The sequence below is a fragment of the Apodemus sylvaticus genome, chromosome 6 (genome assembly GCF_947179515.1).
Source record: "Apodemus sylvaticus chromosome 6, mApoSyl1.1, whole genome shotgun sequence".
In the NCBI taxonomy this organism is placed as follows: Eukaryota; Metazoa; Chordata; class Mammalia; order Rodentia; family Muridae; genus Apodemus; species Apodemus sylvaticus.
In genome coordinates, this window is record NC_067477.1 from 117,036,977 (window position 1) to 117,058,096 (window position 21,120).

The following is a 21,120-nucleotide window of genomic DNA, read 5'->3' on the forward strand; positions in this document are numbered from 1 at the left end:
CCTCCTGGGGGTAGCCTGGTGCTCAAGAGTAGAAGGAAGTGCTAGAAGGTCCCCTAGGAACAGGATACCCTAGGGTTAAAAGGAGCCCTACGGCCTGGGATTAATCCCTAGGTCTGGGACTTTCTCACTCCATAGCCATGCAAACCATTAGTTTCATCAAGTCAGCTCCCTTGCCTATAAAAAAAGATAACTGCAATCATGCATGTGGTTTATATAGAGACCTAATGTGTTAACACATTCAGAGCTCTCAGAATAAGCTCTTGCCAGGGCAAGCCTGTAAAAGTCTGTTCTGTTGCTTGTTAAGAGTCCAGAGTCAAGCAGAAAGGCCAAGGTCTATCAACAGAACCCAAGGGTGAAGCTACCAATCTGGTTAGGTAAGTGACAGGGCAGTGTGATTGGGGTAAGCGATCAAAAGGCAGTGGAATTCTTACCCAAAAGGCTTGGGGCTCTCCCTGGAGACCACCCACCCCATATCAGCTCTGTTGTGTTGGAAAACTCTGATCTCTTCATAAAGAGAGCCCCCATGTTCTAAAAGCAAAGTCCAAAGTCGTTTTCTTCCATTGCTGGCTTCCAGGCATTTAAAACTAGACTTACTATGGTGAAGAGACTCTGAATTAATAACCCAATGATGTGTAGCAACAGAGATGGCCCTGGGATGGCCAGACCAAGGATCCACACCTGGACCATTTTCATGACAGCATGCAGGTCCCACCATGTGCTGACCTCTAATAAATGGCCCAGCTGAGGTCACTTTACTCAGTGATTATCAACCCCTTCCATGACTGAGAAACACCCTGGACTGAGGACCAGGCTCTGCAGACAGGATGGGGAGAACAAGTAGGTCTACCTTCCTGATCCTTCCAGTTTGCTCATACACAGTCACAACCCAGGTGCTCACTAAGCATGGCCCTTGTCTTTGCAGCCGAGGACTGCAAGCAGCTCATCAAACTGCCCAAGGTGAAGTGCTTGCGCAACAGTGAACGGCAAGGTAGGCTGAGCCATGGGGCAGAGCTGGCCTGAGTGGAGAGTCGGGTATGGTGGGGGTTATGTGTCTGGGAGGTCAAGGGACTGCTGAATGACTGATGTGATCTTGCTGGTCACTGGAGCAACAGTGGCACCCACCTTAGCATTCATTCACGATACAGGCCTGGTCCGGTCCCGGATGCGGGGTGTTGACATTGCCCAAGGCACCACTCTGACCTTCCTGGACAGCCACTGTGAGGTGAACAGGGATTGGCTGCAGCCCCTGTTACACAGGGTCAAAGAGGTGAGTCAAGTTGAGGAACAGAGCTGGGGTTCCTACCTCCCACTTCACCCAGGGCCTCCAAACCTGTGATTTCACTTAGGAGGTGGAACAGAGTGTTATCCCCGCTTTATAGATCAAGGACTAAATAAAGTAAAGTGTCCTGAACAAGATCACACTGCATGCAGTCAGTGGCAAAGCAATGCCTGAGCTGTTTGTTTTAATCACACTGTTGCTCACAGCAGCTAGCATGAAACTGAAGCTGTCTACAAGCAGCTGGTAGCATTCAGTGTCCTGGGCAGGAGAAAATTACCCAGAACTATATCTAAGTTCTGGGTAGGGTATTCTTTCAAATGCTGACTGTAGGGAGAAGGCAGCAGAAAGATCCAGTTCCTGGGGTGTCTGTCTTCCCCTCCACCCAGGGAAGGAATCTGTCTCATCCATTACTCCTACCACACGCACACGACATACCACCTGTGGGCCAAGCCGGGAGCCAGGTGCTGAGAGTGGGAGCCCCTTCCTGCTCACCCTTGCATCACTCTGAGATTCTATAGGCTGCTTTCTCTGGGCCTCAGCCACCACTCTACAACGCAAAGCATGGTTTTTTATTCTTCCCCTCATTACTTTGTCCTCAGAGAAGCTCGCCTATTCTTCTGTCTCACTACAGAGCACACTGCCAATGGTATACACTGGTGTTGCCTGATACTCCCCCTAAACCACTGCCTTGCACAGTGTGGGAAGCGGGACTCAGACATTCGTAACATACTTATTTCACAGATGAGAAAATAGTGTCCCGACTGTTGTTGTGACGTGATTGAATATTCTATGGGGATGGTATCTCGGGCATCAGCCAGGCAGCATGTGGCCTGTGCTAGGCTGGCTTCCTGCCCTTCCTGGTTACCACTCACCTGCCCACATAATAACACTGCTGAAAGGGGAGAGGAGGCCAGTGGGGAGCCTGCTCAAAAGAGAACTAGAAAGGCCTTGCCACTTGTCCATTGGAGGGAGGACCCTCAGCAGGTTGGCTGAGCTCTTACACATGGGGCTAGTTGTCAACACCCATCAGGGACTATTCTGAGTTTGAACGCTTAGCATTGTTCAGGACAGTCTTTTTCCCCACATAAATCAGTCAGAAGGATACAAGTAGGGAAATATTTTCATGAGCAGGCCATTGAATTGAGGGTTTCCTTGGTACTGAAGACCCTTCCAGGAGCCTTCCTACCCTCTGAACTCTCATCCTAGCATCTCCAGGCTCCCCCCTGGCTTCTGTGCTGACACAAATGAGCTGTTCCTGATTCTGTCGTTAGCATTGCCAGTGTCCTGTGTGTGTGTGTGGTGGGGAGGGGTTGCTGTATGCATATATGGTGTACACACACACAGGTGCACATGGCGGCTGAGAGCCAATATGGAGTGTTTTTCCTCTTTTGCTTCCTACATTCAGACAAGATCTTACAGCACCTGAAGCTCATGGGTTTGACCAGGCTGACTGGGGAATGTAACGGGCTTCAGGAATAGTCCTGTTGCCATTATTCCCACCACATGCACACAACACCCCACTGGTACTGGAGTGGCAGGCAAGTGCTGCTTTGCTTAGCTGTTTACATGGCTCCTGGGGATTCGAACTCAAGTCATCAGGCTTGCACAGCACATCCTTTACTGGGGAGTTTACTGACTGACCCATCTCCCCAGCCCCAGCCAGTGTCCCACTTCTGGACCACTCCTTCCTGTCCCTGGCCACCTTAGTCTCCTCTCCACAAACCCTCCTGCTCCTCAAGAACCTGTCAAAGTCTTCCCACCTGCATGCTCAGCTAGGGTGGCTTCAAGCAGCCATGGCCTACTTTGCCCTCCATTTTCTCTTCCGAGTTTAGCTCTTTGTCTCCCTTAACAGATGCCACATGCAGTCGGAAACTAGTCCCCTCTCTATCACCACCTTACCCGCTGTTGTAGATAGGTTCTCATTGCTTGAAAACCGTTCTTAGAAGCCTGGCATATTGGGATTAGTAGAGAAGTAGACTCACTGCCTACCCCTAAGCTAATTAGCTGATATCGATTGACACCTATTTGGGAAAGAGTCTCAAACAGGCTATATGAAATATATTCATGGGTACTTAGTAGATCTGACATGGTTCCTGCATACTCGTGCTGTGCTGGTTGAGAAAGAACTAACACATACTAGGTAACCATGGGTAGAAGTGCTTCTATAAAGGTTGTCAACCTGTGGGTCACAACCCCTGGGTGGCATTTGAATGACTCTTTTACAGGGGCCATCTAAGACTGTCAGAAAACACAGATAATTACATTATGATTTATGACTGTAGCAAAATTACAATTATGAAGTAGTAACAAAAATAAGTTTATAGTTGGGAGGTCACCACAGAGTCTGGAACTGTACTAAATGATCACAGCATTGGGAAGGTTGAGAACCACTGGCCTATGAAACTCTGCCGTTAAAAACGTTCTTCATGAGAAGGAAACATAGGAAAGCTTTGCAGACCCCTCAGATGCTGAGCTGCCCCCTCCAGCGGGAACCTTTATATCGCTAGAAAGGTCTTTGTGCTTGTGAGTTACTCAGGAGCCAAGGAGTAATAATATCATTCTCTCATTAGCCTGCATGTGGAGCCAAGACGAAACATGTATGTAAACAGGGTTTGAAGGCCAAGGCTAAAAGTCCACAAGGAAGGTAAAAGAGCATAGGACACAGATGGACACTAGCTTCAGAGAGAAGTTGAAATTGGAAGCTGCGATCCCTGCTTCAGCCAAGGTCATACCAAAGAGAAGTAGACTTAGAGCCAGGAGTGTAGTACTGTGTAAACCCTGAGGCCTAGGGAGTGAAGACGAGGAGGAAGAAGTCTGGACCCCTCATCTTCCATCACAAAAAAAGTGTCCCACAGTTACTGCAGACATTTTGGAAAATAGGGAACATTAAAATGAAAACTAATCAAGCAAAATTCTGTCACGTAAAGACATCCGCAACCTCATTTCTTCCCACTTAGGATCATTTTCTCTTCAGAGAAGCATCTGTTAGTGTAGTTGTAATCACCCTGTATTTACCCAACCTTGTATTCTGCTGTTTCCCCCCTCTTACTCATATGCACTTTCATCTACTCTCTAATTTAACCCTAGCCAGAATAGCAGATGCATTGTGTGTGTGCATGCACATACATGTAAGAGACATGTAACAAAACTGATCATCTTAACTATCTCAAACTGCATTGTGTGCATGCACATACATGTGAAAGGCATGCAACAAAACTCACCATCTTAACCATCTCAAAGTGCATTGTGTGTGTGCATGCACATATATGTGAGAGACATGTAACAAAACTCACCATCTTAACCATCTCAAACTGCATTGTGTGTGTGCATGCACATACATGTTAAAGACATGTAACAAAACTCACCATCTTAACCATCTCAAACTGCATTGTGTGTGTGCATGCACATATATGTGAGAGACATGTAACAAAACTCACCATCTTAACTATCTCAAACTGCAGTGTGTGTATGTGCATGCACATACATGTGAGAGACGTGTAACAAAACTGACCATCTTAACCATCTCAAACTGCAGTTTGAAGAATGTACAGCTCTCACTATGGTCTAATTATAAAATGTTCTCAGCACCTCAGAGGAAAACTCCACATTCACTAACCACCTCCTTCCTCACCTCCCCTCTGCAGCCACTAATCTGCTTTGTCCCTAGGGACCTGCCTGTTCCGTACATTTCATAAAATTAGAACCATATAAGAGGGCCTTCTGAGCCTGACTTATCTTACCCAACATATATTTGAGCTCCACACACACTGTAGCATGCCAGTATTCTTCTTATGGCCAAATAATTATTCCATAGTATGTCCTCATCCACATGTGGATACCGATAGTAATGCTGCTATAACCACTCATGTATAGGTTATTTATGTATCCTTTTTCAGCTCCTATGGGATGTATACTAAGGACTGAGATTGCTGGAATAGATGTTTCTTGTATAGGGATCCCCAAGATGATCATACTTAAAGAAGTTTTTTGTTTTGTTTTGTTTTGTTGTTCTTTGACAATTTTATACATTTATATACTGAGTTTTGGGGCATCTCCTATTACCCTCTTTCATTCCTACCTCTCTCCCACTAAAATCTTTCTTTCAATTCTCTGTCTCCTGTCTGTCTCTGTCTCTCTCTCTCTCTTCCTCTTCTTCCTCCTCCTCCTCTTCCTCTTCTTCTTCTTCCCTCTCTCCCTCCCTCCCTCCCTCCCTCTCTCTCTCTCTCCAGGATCTCATTGTGTACCTCTTGCTACTCTGGATCTCCCTATGTAGATCAGGCTAGCCCTGAGATCTGCCTCCTGAGTGCCAGAATTACAGGCTGTGCCAACACACCTGGCATGTGTGTGTGGGAGGGTCATTTTGCTTACTGCATTTAGTTAAAGTTGCTTGCATGAGCATGAGTAGGGGGTTAGTGACTGAAACAGTGGCAACTTATCAGAGGCTACACTATTGGGGAAAATGGATTTCAGCCCCTCCCCTAACACTCATTAGCTGCCCACAGACTAACAGTGAGAGGTAGACCCTCATGAGCTTCTCTTCCACACTGATAAAACTAGAGATGTACCCAATCTTATGGGAGTTTTTAGTAGATAAACAGTCTTGGGGGGATTTAAGGAAGTTCAGCCTTAACGAGTCGGAAGCCCTTTCTATCCCAATGGCTCTAAGTCCATCTGGAAGAATCCCTGAGAGGGGCTCTCAGTTCCCTGTCTGCAACCAGCCTCGCTTCAGGCTGGCAGGCTTCTTTGCTTTCTCAAATGGGATTGGACTTCCTGCAGCCAAACACTCCTCTGGGAGTCATCTGGCCCCAAGATGGGACTTAGCTTCTTGGTCTCTCACCTTTTGTGCTCAACCTTTCCCAGGGAGGAGATTAGTGAGACAGGCCCCAGGATCAGCCCAGAGCCCTCAGTGGGCCTCTAAGATTACCCTGAAAGCCTCTTGATGCCATGGGGTGGGGCAGGCCCTGGGACAGGGATAGGGAATATATAAGCATCCCTGCTGCATTCTGGGTTATGTGTGCCTGGTCTCCACATAGAATGTGATTTGATCTTGTGAGTGGAAATGGAAAAACTTTAAGCTGTAATTGGAGACTGAGATTTTCAAAAATAGAACAAAATAAGAAAGAAGCTAGGCTTGGTCTCTCCTCTGCCATCCTCAGCTGTAACACCTCCCTAATTTCCCTTCTCTTCCCTCTAATTACTTGATACTAGAAACACTCACCAAGTTGGTTTCTGGTGTGTGTGTGTGTGTGTGTGTGTGTGTGTGTTAACATAAACTTCTTTCTTCTACCTCCTATGTATTTCTTTGATGGGAAGAGATTTCAAGAATTCTCAATCTTTTCAACATTCAGCAAATGTATATAAATAATAGTTTACGTATCCTTCAACTCCTCTGCATGTTTTCCTCTCTTGCTTCCTTACGCGAGCTCTATTAAAAAGGCAGGATCATTTTACAAATAATAGCCACTTGCCTTTGCCTCACAGATTTACAAACAGAATCCCACAGAATGTGCCAGTCTAGTAAGGTCATACACATTCCTATATGACAGCCCCCCCCCAAATAGAAATCCAGATATTTTGTCAACAAATGCATCCCCACCCCTGGTAGCACCTCCGTAAAGACTCCCGCCCCCAGCTTCTTAAAATGACTGTTTTGGATGTAAACTGATCCTCCACCCTCTACCAGCTTATGTATTTGAATATTTGGTCCCAGTTGATGGTACTGACGTGGAAGGTTATGGAGTTAGTGGGAGGAGACATCTAGCAAGAGGAAGTGGGTTTCTGTGGGCGAGCCTTAAGGGCTGTAGTCTTCTCCCCCCTCCTATCATTCTCTCTGCTTTCTGATCTAGGGAGGTATAAGCAAGCAGCCTCATACTCTGGCTTCCACAAGGAGATCCTGGGGCTGTGCCATGCCTTCCCTGCCACACAGAGTCCAAATAGATCTTCCCTTCCCTTCAGTTGCTTCTTGACAAATATTTGGTCATAAGGAGGAAAGCTTAACTAATATATCACACACACACACACACACACCCCCCCCCCCCCCCCCGCCAACTGAGAGACCCCCCCTAGCCTGTTTCTAGACCCTGAATCAAATCACTCCATGACCCATTTATCTTTCCTGGACTGTGGCGTCTCCTTACTTGTCTTTATTTCCTGACAACTCCTAAACCAGGGGAAGACTCAGGAGTGCTGGTGAGCCTGAGAGAGTGCTTCTAGAAGTTTCTGATTGCCCATTCACAATACACTTTCATTATGTGAATCGGTGAGGGCACATGAGGTGTGATGGCAACCATAATTGTTGGCTACCAATGGGTGTTCTCAGTCTCTTTCCTCCTGGTAAAAGGGGGTAGGTAGGGGACACATGGGCGAGGCAGAAGGAAGAGTGGGAATAGGCTGGGATTTTTAAGGTGGGGAGAGAAAATGGGAGCTATGGAATAGTCCGGGATCAGTCCAGGATTTCACCAGCTGCTTGCTTATGTTCAAGCCTGAGCCTAACTTTCTAGTTATACCGTTTGAGAGGTATACAAGACAGAAGCCTCTGATGACTCTGGGTATTATACTGAGACTCTCTTCATCACTGAGGCTACAGCTTGAGAAGCTGTCCTGTTAAGCCATAAGCTACCCACAGGCTCCCAGCCATTGCCTATTTAATATCCTCTGAGCAACTGATAAGACTCCCCTTTAGCCAATATTCCATTGAACATCTGCTGCCTGCCAGGGTCTGGACCTGAGAGACATACTAGAGAGAGAATCCCAATCCTCTCACACAGACAACTCATGTTCTGATTTTAGTGACTCATTCACTAAGGCTTCTGTGGCCTCTTTCAAGGTAAGAACTCCACATAGCACTTGCCCCCATCCCAAACAGCCCTCACTGCCTGTCTGTTCTCCACAGAGCAGACACCACAGTTGAGTGTGATGGAAAGTCCAAGATGCAAGTCTTCAGTGGGCAAGAGAGCTTGTTTCCCGACAGTGGAGCCTGTCACAGCTGTGGAGACATACCCATGAGAAGGCTGAGGTTAAGGGCTCTAGACTTAGGTTTTCCATTTTGATTTTTAAATAGGGAAGGGAGTTTCATTTCCACTAAAACAAAACAAACTAGGAGTGTTATAGTCTAAGATCCTCAAGACCAATGCGAGGCTCAGTGTGAGGATTTACAAGTCAGCAAAGCCGATACTTGTGTTTATTGATTACAGTGAAAGGAAACAGATTACCAGCAGCAGGAGGAAGGGCCCTGTAGAAAGTTCCATCATGACTATTTAGCTTTCCTCTCACAGAAGGGTTCCATAGACAGTGTTTGCTTCTTCTGGAAGAACCGAAAGGCACACAGCCCAGGGTCAGGGATGGGAGTGTGGCAAGCAGAGAAGCTCTCCTATACATTGGTATCCAGGGCTCTAGCTGGACTTCAATCACATACATGAGCCTGACCTTCACGGTCTTCATGGACAGAGGTCAAGTTGGTACTTCATGCGACAAACCCCTTACCATATCCCACACTGTTAGCACATAATATCTAATGTGACTCAAGACTCCCAGGTAAGTGATGACTGTCTTATAGACAGGATGTTCCAAGGACTTAAAGGTTATCCCAAGCAGCTGGGCACAGACTAGACATGCCTCTGAGTATGTTTAAATTCTTCCCTGTACCTGGGTCATTGAGGGAATCCTTGCAGCTGCAGAAGTCCCTGAACACAGGAGGGGACTCTTTAGAGAAGGAAGACTTTGTCAGACTTGCAGACTGTCTCTGAACCTTTGATTTTATTTTAAAAATAACGTGATAAGAGTATTGTGCTCAGACACACATCAATGGCTGGAGGGTAGCCCCAAAGAGACTGTGCCACCCAGGCAGGTGCAATGCTGACAGCTGATGATTTTACAAAGTCCTCGCAGCAGAAGCGACGCCTTGGCACTGAGCATTCCTTGCCACCTGGGTCGATTGGTTTTCAGCAGCTCCTTGTTACTGTCAGAGTGAGTTAGATGTGGGAGGCTCAGGGCCAAATTAAGTATGTGAACTTAGAATCAAGGGCTCACTGATTCTGGAGTTTAAAATAAGAAGACAACCTCATTTGGAGGAGCAAAATTGGACCTGGAAATTAGAAGGCTTCAAGGAGAAGCAGAAGTTCCTGGAGTCTGAGATAGCCCAAGGGTGGTGGGTATAGAAGATAGCTTCCTTGAGATGAGCTAGCCTCTGGAGGCCACTTGACTCTCAGTGTGAGACCCAAGAGTCATGTTCCCAGCTTGCTTACAGCACTGTTAGGGCTGACAGCCCTGTTGTATGCTCCCCTTCAGTGGACAAACCCTATAGGTTTGGTAGACCCCACAACTGAGGATTCAGGCTTGGTTATTTTGAAAATATCCCTTAGATGATTCTTTAGATATTATTTTATCTTTAATTATGTATATGTGTACATCTATATGTGGGTATGTGCACATACACATGTGTGCAGGTGCCCATGGAGGCCAGAAGCATCAGATCTTCTGGAACCAGAGTTCTAGGTGTTTGTAAGTCTCCTGATGTGGGTACTAGGAACTGAACCCAAGTCCTCTTGGAAGAACAGGAAGCACTTTTAATCACAGAAGCATATTTCTGACTCTCTCACCTGATGACTTTGATAGCTATAAGATGGGAAAGGGTTAAGTGATAAAATTGCAAAGCAAAATGTAATGACTGGTTATTTTTTTTTTAATTGGCAAAATACCTCTACATATTCATGGGGTACTAGTGCATGGGGTACTGGGCAACATTTCCATATATGTATACAAGAAGTAGTGCTCAAATTAGGCTAATTAGCATTTCTGTCACCTTAAGCATTCATCATTTTTTGTGTTAAGAATATTTTAAATCTTTTCTTCAACGTTTTGAAATATATAATAAATTATTAAAATCTCTATCTTCTCTGCTGTGCTGGAGAACTGTAGGACTTATGCCTCCTTTCCCTGAATTTTGGTGCCTGTGATTATCTCTATGTGGCCCACCCCCACTACCCTTCCTGGCCTCTGGTGATGTCTGTTTTGCTCAAAAACACCTCATGTTCGCACTCATATGTGGAAACAGGTTTGGATCTCCTTAGAGTCCAAGTAAAGAAATGTTACAGGTGATTAAAGTATTGGGAAATTGAGTTTCATGGGCAGATTTGCAGAGCAGAAAGAGCATAGACAGCCATACACAGAGGGAAAGGAAACAGAGATGGGGAGGGGCTTAGAGGTCCATTGCAGTTCTCTATGCAAGACTCAGTGTAGATTCAGAAGAATTAGAGTAGTGGTTCTGAAACTGCAGGTCTCAACTTCCTTGTAGGTTGCATATCAGATATCCTGCATATTAGCTATTTACATTATGACTCATAAGAGTAGCAAAATTACAGTTATAAAGTAGCAATAAAAGTAATTTTATAGCTGGGGCTGCCATAACATGAAGAACTGTATTAAAAGGTTGCAGCATTAGGAAGGGCAAGAAGACACTGCTTTAGAGTCAAAGCCAGAACCTGGTCTTGTTGATAGATAGGGTAAATCTTAATTCAGTGCTAGAGAAAGAGGATATAGGATGGTCTGTTAATAGAAACCAAAACTTGAAGGAAGGAGGAGTGTGTGTTGATAGATGGTGAAGCCATCAGTTGAAGATGAAGCCATCATCTTCAGTTGAAGAACTGAAAGAATGTGTACATGGAAGTAGCCTGTGGTATCCTGAGCTGATTGGTAGACTGGAATTCAGGACTGGACATATAGCTGTGTATCTGACTGCAGGGAGCTGCTATTCATTAGCTTGTCTGAGAACCATAGGCCTCAGGTGAAAGAATTTGGGAACCCAGGTTCCCTTTGGGGATGCCTGGATTTGCTTCATATGACTACAGAGTAGGGTCACTAGTTCATTACATCCCCAACTTCCCAAGTTCCCTGACTCCAAGTCAGCAGGTCCCCCCTGAAAACTGAATGTAGGTATTTGTTTTACAGGACTACACAAGGGTTGTGTGCCCTGTGATTGACATCATTAACCTGGACACCTTCAACTATATTGAGTCTGCCTCAGAGCTCAGAGGGGGTGAGTGAGCTAATATTTCTTCCCTCCTCCCCAACCTCCTCCTCCTCCTCCTCCTCCTCCTCCTCCTCCTCCTCCTCCTCCTCCTCCTCCTCCTCTTCTTCTTCTTCTTCCTCCTCCTCCTGTTGTTTCTCCTCTCTCAATCTTTCTCTTCCTGTTCTTCCCTTCTCTCCTATTCCCCCTCTTCCTCCTTCATCTCATCTCAAAGTAGAAAAAAGGAAGGAAGACTTCCTGGTTGTCTGACATGTCCAGGTCTTTTTCTTGTAATAAAATTCAGTTCAGCTTGGCCCTTTCTTTTTCTCTTGGGACAGTAAAGGGAAATGATACGGATATAAGCCAGACATCCAGCCTCCAGAGCTCCAGATTTAACCTGGGTCTCACCTCTAGACATAAGGATGTAGGGGAAGCAAGGAGTCCTGGGTTTAGTCCACCATCTTGGCATTCCATCATCCTCTCCCAGAGATGCTTCTCCCCTGCTCTCTGCCTAGAGCACAGTTCACTTCCACCCAATACTAACTCTGAGGTTGTTTGTGCCCACACCACCAATTACTCCTTCCTGAGACACAGACCTATAATTTCTGCCCCATAACTGTCCATTATTGTCACCTCTGTGCCATGTTCCTTGGCTTTTACCCTTTGCCCTTGATTCCTTAACTGCCTAGGAGGGAACTTCAGAGAGACTCCATAGACTAGAGTGGACAAATGGAATTCAGAAGTAACTTTGGTGACCCTGCTGCGGTCAGACAAAGGGGCACTTGTCCTCCCAGGGACCATTTCCCCAGGAACTGGAGAAGGAGTGGGTAAGGGAGCTCTGGGTGTTCTGAGAAGTTGACTCTCCTGACTCAATGCTGTGTTTTAGGCTTTGACTGGAGCCTGCACTTCCAGTGGGAGCAGCTCTCCCTGGAGCAGAGAGCTTTGCGCCTAGACCCTACTGAGCCCATCCGGTGAGTAAAAAGGCTGCTGCAGGAGCGGTGGGCAGGTTCAGCTCTACTTGATCCCACTGCCTCATGGTTCAGAAAGGTCCATGCTGAGTGTTTGTTCAGAAGAGTGAAAAAGCAGGAACAAAATCCTGGACCAGAGCATCTCTGCCCTTTTTCTAGAAGGTTTCTATCTGCATACAAATTTCAGGGTAAGGAATTGGGACCTTTAGAGACCTGTGCCACGGAGTGGTAACCAACACTCCACCTTCACACATGACATGGTGGCTTTTACACTGCCTAGTGGCTAACATGTAAGAGACCAAGATCATCACACTTGGGTCTCTGGTGAAGGAAGAGGTGCTCCCTAGGGCCCATGGGATCAAGGTCTTGGTTGTCAGGATTCAGCTCAGGGAGGGTGGGTTTGTGGAGGCTACACACTCTATAACTGTAAACCAGTATGAGGGCATGACCAGCACTGTGCATTAAGACATCTGTGCTTGTCCTATGGAAACATGGTAGCTTGAAGTGAGCCAGCTGGCCTTGCGGTAAATGGCTCTGCCACACATTCTTTTTTGCAGTTCCATCATCACCTGGGATAGCAAGCTTTCTTCCTGGAGTCCGCAGCCATTGGAGAGGTTTTGACGTAGAATAAAACATAGTTTCTATCCTGCAGAGGAGCCTGTGGTCTCAGCATTGAGATATGTTATTATATTTGATGTTAAATTTGAGACTGGTTAGCAAACTCATCCAAGGCCTCTTGGGAACCTTCAGACTCAAACAGTTCTGCCTCAGAGAGCAGCATGGGGAATCTGGATTGATTAACTACAGACAAGGCCGATAGACTGGAATTTCTCCATCCAGTCACCTAGGAATGCCCAAGATGATTCCAGAACACCTCTGTCTCTGGCCCCTCCCTTATTATAGCTATTTGATCATTCATTGAATTGACTTATGTTGAACTGAATATAAGAAGGCATCAAAGAGCCCAGTGATGGTAGACTAGACAAGTGGGGAGAGACTCGGAGCTCAGCTATGAGGTGAGACTCGCGTCTCATGTATCCATTAGCTCTTCATCCTGCCTCCAACCTCCAGAAGCTGGAGTGAATCTAGGAGACAGAGAGAGAGAGAGAGAGAGAGAGAGAGAGAGAGAGAGAGAGAGAGAGAGAGAGAGAGACAGGGACAGGATAGCACTCAGGATACTGTCCTTTATCTCTGAAGAGAAAGGAGCTGCCTGCCACCAGGCTGAGCACTGTGCTCCTCTATGTCAGTACATGGAACAGGGCAAAGATGGCACTACCTGGGTTCTTCCATCTGTAGGGGAAAAAATGTCTTAGGACATGTCTTCTTAATGTACATGGCTTATCAGGGAGGGAGTGTTTCCAGGATTAGACCTGTCTTCCAGGAGTAGCAAGTAGTCATAGCAAAGGCTAGCTCAGCCTTCTGACCTGCCCTCCAGGTTTGCTGTGGAGACAAAACTCCCTTTACTCTCTGGGCACACTAAAGCAGGAAACACGACCCTGAGTGTTCACAACCCTAGCCATTAATTTTACTGACATGTGTCCCAGACCTTATAGAATTACCTGGTCAGCTCCTGCTGTTCCTGTCTACCTGCCTCTGGAATATTTTCTCTTTCTGAGCAGCTTCTCTGGCATCTCTCTGAGCAAACAAGAGCCACAGAAGGTTAAAGGAGCCCCCCCTCTACACACACGGAGAGAGACACACAAAGAAGGTGTATTAGTTTCTTGTAGCTATAGTAACAAGTACCCAAACTGCTCAAATGGCAAAAACATGTGTCGTGGTTTAGAAGCAGGCAAGGCATCCCCAGATGGGAACGTTTCCTCTGATGACTGTCCAGGCCTCTTTGCTCTCTACAGATTGCCAACTTCTCTCTAGTTCGCACACCCTTCTCGTGGAAGATTCACATTTGCAACCAAATTCCCTGTTTTATAAGAACCCTGGTCACATTGGCTCACCCTAATTACCCTGTTTAAACTTGGTTACCTCTCTATAGAGGTAATCACCTATCTCCAAATAAGGTCACATTCTGAGATACTGGGAATTAGGATTTCAGTTACACTTTTATTTTGAGAAAGGTGGTTTGTGGGGGGTTGGAATTCAAGATCCAACCAAAAGGTAAAGACTCAAATCAAGAAAATGAGCCCAGGTCAGGACCTGGCTGTGCTGTTCATGGCCCTTCTCTGCCTGGTCAGTGGCCTGCCAGCTCTGCTCCAAGAGCGTTAACTGGAGGAGTAGGGCGGGTGGCAGCTCCTCAGAGAGGTGTTGATAAGTGATGTTTCCTGCCTGCAAGGTCAGGGGATTTTTGAGCAGAGGACAGAACTCTGCAGTAGATCCTTGTTTTAGATTGCCTAAAAATATATTGGCTCTTCTGAAGAGGGCCAGAAATCAGAAGAAAATTGTCTTGAGTTCTGGACTCCCAGAACTGAAGAGTTTGAAGTTGCTTCCTCATATGATCTCTGACCTTATCGTCCTTCCAAACACACAGGACTCCAATCATAGCCGGAGGGCTCTTCGTGATTGACAAAGCCTGGTTCGATTACCTGGGTAAATATGATGTTGACATGGACATCTGGGGTGGGGAGAACTTTGGTAAGTTTCTGTTTCATATGTTTCTATATAGTTCAGTATAGCTGCAAACTCTGTGTCCTTAGTCACTGCGTCAACTGAACAGTCGCCAGGATCTGGCAGGGGGCATGGGAAATCTGAGTTCCCTCAAGGAACAGACTGGTTAGGGTCCCAGAATGGTGATTGTAGGAAGGTGGTCATAGCTGGTAAGTATAGATACCAAGTACCAGGGAAATGTGTCCAGGCAGGTTCTTGAGGGAGAAAGAGATGTAAAATCCAAGAAACCCAAGATGAATGCTAAGTCTGTGGAGCCAGACGCAGGTTTGAAACTAGAAGCACCAGACTTAGGAATCTGGAATTGAAGGATTCCAGGACTGAGGATCCTGAGGAGAGAAAGAATGAGAGGGCAATCCCTTCTCATCATAGTGCTGACTTAATCACCACAAAAACCAAGAGAAAATTTACCGACCTTTCAGTGGGACAAGAACCAGGGAGCAAGAGGGGCTGGCTACTACACACAGGTAGCCTGCCTTGGCTACAGCAGTGGCTGATAATTGCAGCTACAGGGAAAACATCTCAGATGGGAAAGTCATTTCAGCTATCTGGTAACGTTAAGTTAAACCCTGTCCTCTATGGGAAGGTGTAGCTTTGATGTAATGACCTTCCTTCTTGAGGGTGCTATGACTGTCTTGGGGTAACTGAGAATGGTAGGATGCCACGGACATGTGAGTCTCTACCCAGGAAGTGAGACCTCAGAGGAACTAAGTAACAAGCAGGACTGGAGGTGACATGTGGTCTGCTTTGTCCTGAATATCTCCATCCTTCAGTATGCCTAGGGTCTATTATACAGGAGGCCCACAACGACTTCAGGTTGAGCACACTAATCAGAGCAATGTAAGAGAGGGAGTCCTTCTGTGAAGGATGCTTCTTCTCAGTGGGCACTAGAAGGTGTGTGAGCATGGACCTGGGGAACAGTACACAGGCCAGAAAAGTGATCCATGGACCCCTCCTGGCTCCGAGCAGCCTGGCATTAGCCACTGCCTTCCTTGTCTTCTGCCTCGACCCTCAGGGTGTTTTATGGCTTTCTTCCTCAGTCACTAAGAATTACTTCCCAGAAATTTATGGCTTTGGCCTAACCCATAGCATCTGTTCTCCAACCTGGGCAGTATAGGGGAGAAATCTATCAGGAAATTGGTCTCTTGCCAAGTCGGGGTCAGACTGGAAGCACAGTAGACAAATCTGGATCTCCAGTCCCCAGTCCATAAGCCAACAGGTATGGAATGTAACAGGAATTGTGGCTGTGCTGGTGTGGGGTTCAAGGCTATGTCTACCTACACCAGCCTAGGGGAAGCTGGGTATCCCAGCACTCCTTACTGAGAAGTTTCAGCTTTCCTCCTCAGCAGCCAACAAGTGCTCCCTGCAGCCCTCTGAGAGACAACAGTGGTCCAGTCTCTGTCCTAAAGCCACTCATGATTCAGAAATTTTCGCTGTCCGGCATAGTCTGGGTTAAGATTTTTTTGTGGAATTGTTAGAAAATCCTTCTAAGTTACAGCTCAGCGCCATCCAGTTTGTCTGCTGGGATTCTTCCTGTCCTCTTGAACTGTACAAGGTAAGGATGATCCCTCTTGGGTGCAGCAGTCACATTTGGATGCAGGCAGCATTGTCATTGGCAGGATGGCACATTCCGCTCTGACTTACCAGCACCCTTCCTTTCGAGCGATGTTAACACACAGCTGCTCAAATCAAGATGCAATCTCCTCGAGCCAGCTTCTGAGTCGTTTGGTATTACCGGGGACTGATTTGAATAGAGCAGTTGGGAAATGGTCCCTGTGAGGTGTGGGAAAGACATTTATAATCCATCACAAAATTTTTGAGACCAGAGAAGCACTGTAGATATCCACCACAGCAATCACTGTTTCCCTGCACCCCAACATTGTTATGCTATAGCCAGCCAATAGCACTTTGAAAGCTTTTCTGAATTCTTTTTCCCTCTCTTCTTTTCTTTCTTTCTTTTTTCTTTCTTTCTTCTTTCTTTCTTTCTTCCTTTTTTTGTTCTTTCTTAGTATTTTTGTATACCAGAAAAATAAAGTAATTTTTCCAAGAGTGGATACATGACATAATTATGTGCACAGGTAGCAGTTGCAAGGAGTAGATAACCAGGCCACAAAGTATGAGAAGGTGAGAAGTCTAAAGTGGTCCACATGACTGACTGATGATCAGCTGTCTAGATGGAGGGGGTGAGCAATGAAAGACGGTGTCTTTCTTTGCTTTGCAAGAAGACAGAACAAAAGAATCCCGTCTGTAGGGTATATCCTATCTCTCTCTCTCTCTCTCTCTCTCTCTCTCTCTCTCTCACACACACACACACACACACACACACACACACACACTCCATTCTGGCCACCATTTGCTAAGTAGCTTTCCAACTCTATTTATTACTGCCAGGTCTACTCTTCAGCTTCTGCCAAAGTGCTCTTGCTGAGAGACAAATCTCCCAGGTCTGTGTCCCCAAGGACTTCCTCCTGCCCCTCTCCTATAGAAGTGACTATTTTTCTAGGTTCACCAGGCTGCTCCTCACACTTCCAACCTTGGCAGACCCCCCCCCCAAACATTCAGACTGTTCGTGCCTCCTACAAGGACAGAGCCCCCTTATGCACCCACTGTGAATCCCTGAAGATAGCAGCACTGGGTGACCTCTTCTACAGCTGGGACACTTTCTCTGCCTTCCCTTTTCTAACACCCCTCCCCCATCCACCCTTTGGCATCCTGTTTTCTCAGCATGGAGTCCTTTATACCACCCCTCCACTGACTATCTGAGTATGTAGCTAGCACTCAGGTTATTGTGCCTGCCTGGCTCCCTTAAGACAAGAGCAGAAAGTTCATCTCATCTCGTTTCTGGTTCTCAAAGCCCAGAATAGTTGAAGCTGCTGACAAAATGCATGTGTGAAAAGTGAGAGACTGAATGGGAAAGGATTTCTGGGTGGCAAGGCAATCCAGAAACATATGTCTCTTTGAGTTCCAAGATCATCCCACACCCAGACCCACGGATGCTCAAGTCCCTTATATAAAATCGTGTCAAATTTGCATAGAACCTATGGGCAAGCGCTTGTATTATTTAAATCCCTCCCCCATTATGTATTATACATAATAGAACATAAATACTATGTAAAGAGTTGTTAATCTAAATGGTTTAGGGGAGATAGTGATGAAAATGGCTATACATGTATGCTCAAGACAAAATCAATTGTCTATTTTCAATGAAATACTAGTCCATATTTGGTTGAATCTGGGATGAGAATGAAGGGCAGACAGCACAATATACAAACCACCATTTGGAACAGTTTATATAGAATTCAGTGGAGCCATGTTTAAAAGGTCTCTTTGATTATATAAACAGTAGCAGCAGGATGACATGTCCATTCTTTGTAGACAGTAGAATTTCTGTGTGCTCTAGACATGTTTGCCTGTGTAATGTTGACTTTAGTTCACAGCTCCAAAATGGCATGTGCTCTTTGGCCAGGGTGACTATGACTGAGCCTGATCCTACCCTCACCCCGCCCAGTCTTCTACTGTAGAAGTGGCTGCAGATGGATTGGCTGAAGGACCTTGTAAAAGCCATACTGTGTCTTGGTTAACCTCCCCACCTGCTGACCTGGTACTTCATTCCCACCAAGTGTTTCTAAAATGAGCTGAGCACTTTTGATAATTATATCCACAGTTTAGGACTCGAGCAGGCTTTAGGGAAATGTGGCTTTTATATTTTTTTCAGAGGTTGATTTGCATTAAAATTGGATACTTAAGCTCCAATTTACATAACACAGGATACATGTAATATATATCTACTTACTCTACTTCCTCGGAGCCTCAGCCACATCTTACTTTTAGCTTTTGGTCTCTAGAGAAAAAAAGGAATCTGTTGCCAGTAACAAGTGTGTGCTCTGCTCCACAGGGTGGGGATGGGGAGGGGGGGTGCCTATTTCCAAAACCAGGAAGCTTTGGCTCACATACAGGGAGAATATGGGATTCCTGAATTTAGAGTGGGGATTTCCAAAGCACAGCAGGCACGAAGGACAGTGCAGAAAAGAGAGATGAGCCCAAAAGAGACTTGCTACCACCCACCATGCTCAGAATGGAGTCTGGGATGCCAAGCTATTCCAGGCTCAGGGGACATGTATGGTTCAGGAAGTACTAGGGCTGTGAGATCAGAAAGGGGTAAGTCTGAAGCCTGTAGTTACCACTAAGTACCTAAGCACCCTTAGAAAACTACCTCTCCTCACTGAATTTCTAGGGCTTGAAGGTATGAAGCAGTGATCTCTTAAGTAAGATGAACAGCTTCCCCACCCAAAAAAGAAAGAAAGAAAGAAAGAAGGAAGGAAAGAAAGAAAGAAAGAAAGAAAGAAAGAAAGAAAGAAAGAAAGAAAGAAAGAAAGAAAGAAAGAAAGGAAGGAAGGAAGGAAGGAAGGAAGGAAGGAAGGAAGAAAGAAAGAAAGAAAGAAAGAAAGAAAGAAAGAAAGAAAGAAAGAAAGAAAGAAAGAAAGAAAGAAAGAAAGAAAGAAAGAAAAGATAGCCACACCCCAAATACCTGAAACCTGTTTGGATGTGACCTTATATGACACAAGGTTTTTAAGCCTTTAAGCCTTAAGGTTTTAAGCATTGTAATTAGGTCACTAGTCAGTGGGTTGGGGAATGTTGCAGATGGGTCCCATCTAATATCCCAGTATTTCTAAAATCAGAGAGCTTTCTTAGGCACGCGGCAGCAGAGAGTTGGCATAAGCCAGGTGCCATGCTCCAAGGGGACATTAGCAGCTGTTAGTTTAAAGATGGAAGAGACAGCAAGAGGCAGATGAAAGGAATTCTGGGCCATCAGCCAGGAAGGAGAAGGAAACCTAAGTCCTGAAGCCTTGAGTAACTTTCTAAAAAACATCTAAATAAGCTTCAAAGCAAGTTCTCCTTCAGAGCCTCCAGGAAGGGACATGATCCTGCTGACATCTTGACTTCAGCCATGGACAACACTCTGCAGAAGACCCTCCCAAATCCTCTAAGTTTGAGGAGAATCTTTAAAGCAACATAAGAATCTCCTCACATTCACCCGTCATGGGGCTGCGTGAAGACAACTGGGTCTCTGCTCCGTTAGAGTTGGTTGCCTTCCCTTCCGGATTCATGTGGCCAAGGTCTGATAAAGAAGGATAGTCTGACCTGCTGAGATATCTCAATACTCATGTTTTTGCTTTTAGCCCAAGGTTAGGGAAGGGACCTCAATAAGGATGAACACTCACATTTGAGGAAACATCATCTTTCCTCAAGTCTGTCCTGAAACATGATGCCCTCTGGGATGCTCTGCTAGAGCCCAGTACCATGTGCAATTCTCCAGGCCTAGCTGCAATCCACAGGCCACCCTTTGTTGCTGCACCTAAATGCCCAACACAATGTCCAAGAGGGATACCAGTTGCTTATTTGCCATCAGAGTTTGGACAGTTAAAGGCTATGTATAGTTACAGGGCCATAGGTGACCACTGTGGACATGTGGTTAATACTTGTCCAGTAGTAGAGACATGGGCACAGCATCTGTTGTCCCAGATGTGAGGTGGAATGAATTTGGCTCAGGGATTCAAAGCTATCTTTTGTAGCCAAATTTACTCTCTAGTAAAACCAGAGCATTCGTTAAAAAACAATGGGATCCTCTTACTTGATTCTGTGCTGCTACAGCAGGATACCACGCTTGGTGGTTCATAGAGAATGGGGCTTTCTTCCTCACTATCTTGGAGAATGGGAAGTCCAAGATTGGATAGGGTTTGCTCACTTGATCATCCCATGACAAAGTATCCAAGCAGGAGAGCTCAGTAGAGGGCAAACTCTTCATCCCTTTATAGCAACTCACTCCCTAGACAACAGCATTGATCCATGCACCAGAGCCAATCCCTCATGACCTTTTGGAGGTCTTGTGTTTTTAACAGTTTTGCTTTGAAGATTAAGTCTACATCCTGTGAACTGGGGGGGGGGGGGCAGAGGGGAGGAATAACTACTGGCCTTAGTACACACAGGGCTTGCTTCTTGACCCAGTTAGAGCTAGGAAATTAAAAATTACTGAATTACCTGTCACACAAGTAAGGGCAGATTTATGAGTGACAACAGCCTGGTGAATGTCTCTTTCTGCCCTCCACTGTCTGCTATATTTCCTTTGTCTTCACCAGGTTTAAGCTCAGCAAGAGGCAGAATAGATGATGTAATCACATATATCACAATACACACATGTAAACACTCTAGGATGCTCCACTTAAAACAAGGTCCATGGGGCCAGCAAGATGACC

General features: G+C 45.8%; 1 protein-coding gene across 2 annotated transcripts in view; it reads left to right on the forward strand.

Annotated features, from left to right (window-relative positions):
* Galnt14 (polypeptide N-acetylgalactosaminyltransferase 14) overlaps nucleotides 1-21,120 on the forward strand; it is a 242,786-nt gene that overhangs the window by 195,158 nt on the left and 26,508 nt on the right. For both annotated transcript variants that reach the window (XM_052186303.1, XM_052186302.1), the window contains exons 5-9: nucleotides 923-988; nucleotides 1,146-1,267; nucleotides 11,225-11,312; nucleotides 12,169-12,253; nucleotides 14,733-14,836. In XM_052186303.1, coding sequence (XP_052042263.1) covers nucleotides 923-988; nucleotides 1,146-1,267; nucleotides 11,225-11,312; nucleotides 12,169-12,253; nucleotides 14,733-14,836 — 465 coding nt within the window. The remainder of the gene's footprint in view (nucleotides 1-922; nucleotides 989-1,145; nucleotides 1,268-11,224; nucleotides 11,313-12,168; nucleotides 12,254-14,732; nucleotides 14,837-21,120) is intronic.